Consider the following 8,995-nt stretch of genomic DNA (forward strand, 5'->3'; position numbering starts at 1 on the left):
CTGGTCCACAGCTCAAACTTAACTCCAGCTTTTTAAAACTGATTTATTGGTTCGCCCAGAAAGTTGAATGACAAGTTCATTAACTCAGCAAAATTTGAACTCCAGATTATGCAAGTATACAGATCATGTTTGGTTGTATATAGTAATGGCACTCTCTTGAATAGTTTGCATATTTTCTTATAATAATAATAATAATAATAATAATAATAATAATAATAATAATAATAATAATAATATGGTTATTATTATTATTATTATTACTATTATTATTATTATTATTATTATTATTATTATTATTATTATTATTATTATTATTATTATTATTATTATTATTATTATTATTATTATTATTATATATTGAAGCTGAAAGAGCAGTGATCTCAGTGAAACACATGAGAAATGTTCTGACATTTTGGGCTTGTTTTGCTTTTTTGAATTTCACAGCTAATGCCATTCCATAATCAATTAAATGTTTGCTCAAAAGCTTCTGTGCATTCTCTGAAGTTACTTAGAAAATCTTTGTTTTCTAACCTATCATCATCCTATTACTGATGCTTTGCTGCTAACAAAATAAATATTAAAATATATAATACATTGACATCAAAATATATACATTTAATTTTGTCAGTTGTTGCACGTTGTTTGATTCCTCATTTGGCTACAGATTTACTAACAATCTAAGGATAAAGATTATTTGAATTTAGAATCTGTGCAGACCTTTAGGTTTTCATTTTGACTGTTAACAGTTACGTTTATTCTGAAAGTTTTACACCGGAAGTCGCTTTGCTGTTGCCCGAACAGGGAAGTTAATGGTAAAAACAGTGAAAGAAGAAAGCGTGGAAGTGTTTGTAAATGGCAACTTTAACCATGGCTAACAGGGGTTCGTTGAGAGTGCTGGTGAATAACTGTCTAAGGGTGGCTGCTGAAGAAATAGTTGGACTGTTTGAAACAACAATAGCGGAATATGAAGAGGAACTGCATCGTTTAAAACAAGAGAACGAGCAAAAACTTAAACTGCTGGATGCTATTTTAAAACCTAAAGTTCGGTTACACAGAGCAGGTCGGTGAAACGCTTAGAAGGCTTTTCCTTATTTATACCTGTACTGTTCATATGGAATTATTAAAGATGAGCAAACGAAGCCTTGTGTAGCTTCGTTACTCTTGTCGTAAGTAAAAGCATTTAACGATTAAATCAGATTAGGCAAAGAGGTAGTAATGCTCGCTATTCGTTTTAACTTATTGGCGTTGGGATTTAATTATAATGTATTGTTGCAAAAGCCTACATACATGGATTAAGACTTTAGAATATACTCAGACCCACTTTACCATTTACAAATTGTTAAAATGCATTAATTTCTGCCCATCACAGCAATCTATAATGACAACGTCAAATCTTATGGTTAGGAAAAGCCTCAGCCACGGACTGTACAGTACTAAATACTTGGTTGCCCATTACTTGTTTGCAGTAATGTCAAATATTTGACTCATGTCATATGACATTACCAAATTGTTGATGACTTCTTTCCGTAATCTTATTCCGACTTCAACTGCTGCAGAAGTTACAGAAAGACAATGTTGTCTTTCTGCACGATGAAGCTCCCCCGAATTAGTTTTGATGCAGATTTTAGCAAAACATGGCTAATATTGGTCTCATTAGTAATTATAAATCTTTGTTCAGGACTTTTACTGTCTCATCCCTGTATTTTTTTGCACATTCCTCACTTTTTGATTCTTACTGCTAACATGTTTACATCTTGTGGTAGGTCCTCTGTAGTTCTGTGTTTTCCTCAGATGGTGAGTGTGACACTTTGCTCATGCTCTGTGGAGGTTGATGGTGATTTTTCTTCACAGCTGTCAAATGGTTTCTGTCATCATCTGTTCATATTGATTTATTATTTTTAACAGCAAATACGCTCTTCACTGGTAAAAACCAAAGTGAAAACCAACATTAAGAGCTATTTATTGTTTAAACAGTCAATCTCAAAGGACTCAGCTGGATGACAAAAACCTGTCGGCAGCATGTTCGAGCATTGTTGCTTTTTTTAAAATGTGGGTCACTTGATACACAAGGTGCTATATTCTGTGTTGTTTAGCATATGTAGGGATAAACACCAGGGATTTTTCCTGAATTTCTTTGCATTAATCTGTTAGCTTTTTCTTTATCATCTGCAGTTATTCAGCTGAACCTAGAGTCCCCACCAAAAAACAAAGAACAGAAGAAACTGTGGTGTAGCCAAGAGGGAGGGCAACCTGAAGGAACTGTCACTGTGAAAAGTAAAGATGACAAAGAGAAAGTTCAGTCCTCACAGCCATATCCAAGACAAACTGAAAAGAGCACACAGACACAGCCTCCAGTCAGCAGCTCACCTCAAGACATGGAAACGGTGACTGATGGAGAAGACTGCGGAGGATCAGAATTAGCCTGGAACCCAGATAGTAATTTACAACTATCAAAGGACAGTGAGACTCCAGACTCACCTGAAAATACTGATAGCAGTAATGATCATTGGACACTGAAAAGTAATTGTGTTCCTAAAGTTGAAAATGATAGTAACACTGACAATTTTATTACCTGCTCTGAGTGTGGTAGAACATTTGATCATGAGGACTGGGTGCAGAGCCACGCCAGAAGTACTTTGGGAGAAAACCCTTTTATTTGCTCCATTTGTGTTGAAGGATATACACAGAGTTCATCACTGTTATCAACTAACACAGTTTATGACACAGAATTAAAACAGAACACCGGTTCAGACACACACATGAAGGCCGACACAGGAGAGAGGTCATTCAGCTGCTCGGTTTGCCAAAAACATTTTAAGCTGAAAGGAATCCTGGATAGACACATGAGAGTCCATACAGGGGAAAAGCCTTACAGCTGCTCAGTGTGTAACTCAAAGTTTACTCTAAATCAGTCATTGTCAAAACACATGAGGATCCATACAGGAGAGAAACCATTCAGCTGTCCAGTTTGTGGTAGGAAATTCACACAAAAAGGACATCTCAAGCAACACATGCCTCTCCACACAGGCGAGAGATTATTCAGTTGCCTCGTTTGTGGTAAAAAATTTAGTAGACGGTCCCGTGTGAAAACACATAAGTGTGTCACTTAGAAAGTACCCACTCTGAATGACTTCTCCCACTTTTTAGGTGCTTTCAGGCCAAACAGTTTTAGCTTTTCCTAGTAAATGTTCTGCACTTTTATAGTGCTTTCCTACCTATTGGCACTCAAAGCGCTTAACACTGCTTCTTATTCACCTATTCACACTCACAATCACACACATCAATGGTGGAGCTGCTATGCAGCTGGCCAACACTCACCGGGAGCAACTAAGTTGGGGTTCAGTGTCTTGCTCAAGGACACTTCGACATGTGACCAGAGGAGCTGGGGATTGAACCAACAACTGTGAGATTGGTGGACAACCGCTCTACCTTCCTGCGTCACAGTCGCCCTCCATAAGGGGCTTTTTGTCTGTTTGCATGTGCACTGCAATTAGGAACTCTGAAGTGATGCCGGCTGGCCAAAAGTCAGTATGCATATATGTATTTTTATATTGATTTGTGAGGATTCTGCAGACTTTCTTAATGTCTGTAATTATAATGCATTTATTCAACTTTCCCTTCCAGCAAATGGCAGAAACACATGCCATTTTCAACTCACCTGACACCAGCTTTTATCTTGTGTTCTATCATCCACAATTAATTAGAATGATTTAAAATGGACATGACTTGGCAGTGCTCTCGGGAAGAAGGCAGTAGGCTGCTGCCATCATGGCTGACCGCCTTTCTCCTTTGGCACTGTCATGCAATGAGATCTGAATAACATGTATAAATTGGATAAACTTGCCACATTTTAATCTAAACAGGGACTTTCCAGCATGAAAATATATAAAAACCCAATAAAGCAGCAATCCTATGATGAAAATTACAACAGGTTTGAGCCTGAATCCAAGTTTCCACTATCACTGCAGAACTGGCTGTTCAACACAGGCATAGACTAGGCAATATTCTCAAGAGCAAGGCAGCAGGCTGTTGAGATCAAACCTGACAGAGCAGCTCTCACAGTTCTGAAAAAATCTGGTCAAACTTACAAATCTAAATACGGACTTTCTTGCGTGGAAAAAGGCTGAACATTTACAGCAACACTAGAACTCAAATGACAGCTTGAGCCTCCTTGCGCTGCACTGGCTCATTGTTCAACTGATCAGCTTAAACATTTTAACATGGTTCCCATTCAGCTGAGAAGTACAATTTCTGAAGTAGGAGCTAAAAAGGTTCCCCAAAACAGCATTCTAAGAACTTTTATGATTTGTAGTTCCAGCAGTCGAAAAAGTAAATGTATGTCTATATTTTGTCATTTGCTCCTGATTTAATTCAAGTAAACACAGTGGAAAGTCGTAATCCCAGGGTGCACTAGTGCATGTAGCAGCTTCTCTCAGTAGGAGAAAACCACAGGTCTCAGCGCCGTAAGACCAAGAACCCACATAGCTCTGCTATGTAGGCAATGCCTGGTTCAAGTTCACGAAACATTTAGGGCGCTGGTTGTTATTTTGTTTGAAGGATTTTGACACTGCATTCAATGATCACATATGAAGGAACCTTTCACAATGAAAGCAGTAGTTTTATGTCTACAAATAGACCATCAGTCCAGGGGTTTTCGCTCCTTTGCAAAACCTGGAAGATAGGCCAAACTCACCACAACACCCCAAAGAGTAAAATTTGTGCATTTGGCCTCTAATATAGTACTGTTAATATGTCAAATAAGTATTTTAATTAAGGCTATGGGTGGCGGGACTTAACAGCCTGCCTGCACCTGGTTTAATGACGTGATCCCTGTGTCGCATGTGATTACTTTTCATTAAAAAAAGGACAAAGAGGTTAATTGTGTGTAAAATAATGTAATTGTACCATGTAACACAAGTGTAATTAGAAATGTAGTAAAGTAAAAAGTATACAAATTTGCTCTTTTGTTGACTTAGTACTATTAGCTTGGTACTACTGCTCAGGTTTCATTAGTCTAACTGTGAAGTGCATTTTGCATGATCAACCCTGTTTATTATAGTGTAGTCGTGTTTCAGGTAAAATGGGACAAAGCCACTTCAAACATTGTGAACAAGAGGTGTTGTCACTTGTATAAAGTCACCTAAGTATTTATATTCAGACTAGCATGAAAAATGTTGAACCAGTTCTGTATGAATTGTAAACAATATGTCAATAAAACAGCATGGGTTCTGGAACAAAGTCTGTTTTGCCTAGTTGTAAATGTACAGTTTTAGTTATTTTAGTGAACGTGGTTTTGGTTTTAGTTGGTTTTTCAATTAGATGTTAAAATTCTATTGTAATATTGAAAAATACACACTTGGCATGAATCAGTAAGTAAACATTTAATTGAATTATGGAATGGCAATTGCATTTTTTAAAACCAGGTAGTTTAGGTGTCAGGACTGACTTTGTTTGTCATGTTGCTTTTTTCTAAACTATAAGGTTGAATCTCTCTACTGCCTTACTGAAAGGCAAACCAATACATGTATTCCCTTATAGTGGAGTGCTTTCACTTTTAATGCAAGCATAGGGGGGCACCATAGGGGATGTATTCTTGTTCCAGTCCCAAGTCTGGATAAAGGCAGAGGGTTGTGTCAGGAGGGCATCCGACGGAAAACACATGCCAAATCAAACAAATCCAAACGTGCGAATCATGACTTCCATACTGGATCGCATGCAGCCCCTGAGAGGCATTATGTAGGGCTTTCAAATGGGACTTTTCAAAGGATTTTTCTTGCGAGTTTTGTCTTGAATGTCACACAGATGCTTTGTCGTTACACATATCAGATGCTGAACCATTCAACAGGTTTCGAAGGAGTGGCTCCTCATGTGATCTCTCAAGTTTGCTTTGTGAATGAACTGTTTATCACACTCTGAACAACGGTAAGGCATCTCCCTTGAGTGTGTTCTTATGTGTTTTCTTAGCTGCTGCTTGCAGTGAAATTTTTTACTACAAGTGGAGCAACAAAGGGAGGTTTTCTCTGTTTTACAGGAGGACTTAAAAGAACGTTTAACGGTGGCTAAATGTGGCTCAGGATTGCTATTATTCCAGTCATCGTCACTGTCCTCAGTTTCAGATGAGCCCGAAAACTTGAAATGACCAGCTGGTTGCTGGACACTAGTTGGTTTTAAATCAATAGCAGGACCTAACATCTTTTTTGGTTCTGATCCAGGAATTTTTATTTGTTTAAATTCTAATTGCAGTTTGGGCATTCTCTCCCAGTCATCATCACTGTCTTCAGTTGCACTGTCTGAAGAGTTTAAAGTCTTCTCGCTGTCTGACTGTAAACATGGTTCTGCTCTTCCACGGTCCTTTATATCAGTTTCCATCTGTTGGGCTGAGCTGCTGGCTGGAGACTCTCTGTTCTCCTCTGTTTGTCTTTGATGTGCTTTTTCTTTATCCTCACCATTCCACTTTCCCTCCTGACTGCTCCAAGGTGTCCTCTGTTCCTCTTCAATGAGTGGATGCCCTGGGTCACCCTCTTTCAGTGTGGTTCTCCCCTCCTGCTGCTCAGAGGGAGCCTCTTCTTTACATATCATCAGTTGGTTGATATTACCAGGAAACACTGAAATACAAATCTAAAGATCAGGGTTCGATAAAATCAGCATTTTCCATGTAATAACTTAGATTCTAATGTATGTCACACCAGGGTTATTGTAAATCGACTTTTAGCACCATGGTTTGTGGGTCTGCTTCACAAGCAATAGTCTGCTGACGAATAAGTTACAGAGTTTTTACTAAAGCGTTACTAAAGTGTGAAATTATTTTTTCCCCCCACCCACCCCTATTATTAAGTTAACGTTGAAATGTTCTTCCTGATGCTTTTTACACCATGCTGGTCCTTGACCAATTTAATCCTCAACTAAAAGAATTGTAACTAAAATGACCTAAAACGAAATAGAAATGAGTATGTGAATACAAACTAAAACTGAAACTAGTGAAACCACTGAGGAAGCAAACTATAAAAAAAAAAACTAATTCAGATTTAAACCAAAAATAATATAAAAATAAACTAATCTGAAAATGTTAAACTAATATAATCTTGCATCCCACTTGTACCCAAATGGCTGTCTACAACATTTACAACAGTGGCATCATGTGTTTGCTTCACTTAATGTGTGTTGAAGATATAGCAACATCTCCAACCACAGGCCCCAAAGACACAAAAATACAACACTATTCACCTTTCAAAGCACAATGGAGAACATTTGTACCTTTTAAAACATGTGGATAATATTCCTGTGGTCCCTTCTGACTTGCACTTTTCACATGAACACCAGCGAAAGTGGACGAAAGTGGTCCCTCCTGACTGCTCGAGTATTCCTCTGGTTCCTTCTTAAAATTAGGAAGCTCTGGAGTATTTTGGTTCATTATAGACCTCCACTCCTGCTGCTCCTCTTTCACTGAAAACAGCTGTTTAATGTCTGCAGAGACAAAGACAAAAGTACAGAGATGTATAATGAGGGTTTTGTACATGTAATGCTGCAGTGCATCACAGCACTTCATATACCAAAAAAAAAAAAAAATAAATAAAAATGCGGCGGATCATTCCTATGTCTTTTTTTAACTGTCTACAATCTACTTTTATGGCTACTTCTTTTCTCCTTTTTAATATTTCTATCATCTTCTTTTGCTTTATTCGAGAGTTTTTTGGTCCACATTTATACTTTTTAACGCAACTTTCAACACATCAACTTCTCAGCTCTGTCTTTAAAAGTTGACTGTGTCTTTGTTGTTCACACCATGAAAGCTTTACATCCCATTACCATAGGAGAGTGAACTGAGCAAGGCTTTCCATGACAAGCTACCTACCTTTTATTCTTACAAAAAGTGGGATACACAATGGACAGGTCTGCCATTAATAGATATATAAAGACAGACAACCATTCCAACCTACAGGCAATTTAGAGCTACTGATTAACCTAACAGCACTAAAGCATAGGAGGAAACCCACAAAGGGACAAGGAGAAAATGCCAACTCCACAAATAAGAGGCCCTGGCAGTCAATCTGAACACAAACCAGGAACTGTCCATCAATAAGGCAGTTTAGGATTTAATCCCGTTTGATTCACAAGTTTAGTTTGAAATCTTTCAGTTTATAGTCACTTCATACTCTAACAGTTGTAACATTTATATGCAGGCTCTATCATGCAGCTAAAATACATATCATTAGTGGTGACTTTTGTCTTGCATCCAACATAAAGCTGTGGCAGTGCTGTCATTGAAAATTGACTAAAAATCTTTACTGTTCTAACCTAGGCTGAATTTGCTGCCAACTCATTCTTTTCTACATACTGACTTAAAGGGATCGGATAACTATAGAATTTTACATTAACCTAATTTTCCTGAGTTCATTTTTGTCATTTATGGGTATGTTTCATTTTCTCCTGACATCCACTCCACTGTTACTAAGTTATTTACATTGTAAACAACATCCACCAATCAAGCATAACAATATTACCACCTCAGCAATTTAATGCAATGCACTTTATCCATTTTCAACAGGGTGGCCAGAAGCGATAATATTTGCACAAGTGTACAAACCTGTTTTATGTAAGTCAACACCAGCGCTGACAACAGCTTCCAAAAGTTTTCGTTGTTGTTCTGCTTCCTCTTTTGAACGAGACACTATGTCTTCGTATTCTGCTATGGCTGTTTCAAACAGCCCGCATATCTCTTCAACTACCTCTGTGAGCCGCTGAGTTAATAACGCTCTTAGTATCCCCGCTTTGGACATTTCCCCCCAATATCGTTCAGCTTTCCTTCAGAAAAAGTGTATAATATAACGGTCTTACTATCCAACTCAGTATCTACTCAGTAACGTAGGTTTCGTTACTCTACAGCTAACGTTAGTTAGCACACTGCTAGCTAGTGAACCCCAGAGCACCGGAGAAACGAGTCACGTCTTTAGGTCATAAACGAATCTTAAAGCTGTATCACCGATATCCCTTCACC

At 37.9% G+C, this 8,995-nt stretch overlaps 2 protein-coding genes across 2 annotated transcripts; one reads left to right on the forward strand and one right to left on the reverse strand.

Annotated features, from left to right (window-relative positions):
• Nucleotides 1–401: 401 nt before the first annotated feature.
• Nucleotides 402–4,902, forward strand: LOC137125037 (gastrula zinc finger protein XlCGF57.1-like). Its single transcript, XM_067499922.1, has 2 exons — nucleotides 402–1,060; nucleotides 2,173–4,902. Exons 1-2 carry the CDS (start codon nucleotides 853–855, stop codon nucleotides 3,108–3,110), a joined length of 1,146 nt encoding a protein of 381 aa, XP_067356023.1. The 5' UTR covers nucleotides 402–852; the 3' UTR covers nucleotides 3,111–4,902.
• LOC137125036 (zinc finger protein 449-like) lies at nucleotides 2,548–8,777 on the reverse strand. The gene is made up of 3 exons (XM_067499921.1): nucleotides 8,585–8,777; nucleotides 7,255–7,464; nucleotides 2,548–6,605 (listed from the first exon to the last, which is right to left on the reverse strand). Exons 1-3 carry the CDS (start codon nucleotides 8,775–8,777, stop codon nucleotides 5,839–5,841), a joined length of 1,170 nt encoding a protein of 389 aa, XP_067356022.1. The 3' UTR covers nucleotides 2,548–5,838.
• Between the last annotated feature and the right edge of the window lie 218 nt (nucleotides 8,778–8,995).

The sequence above is a fragment of the Channa argus genome, chromosome 4 (genome assembly GCF_033026475.1).
Source record: "Channa argus isolate prfri chromosome 4, Channa argus male v1.0, whole genome shotgun sequence".
NCBI classification, from domain to species: Eukaryota; Metazoa; Chordata; class Actinopteri; order Anabantiformes; family Channidae; genus Channa; species Channa argus.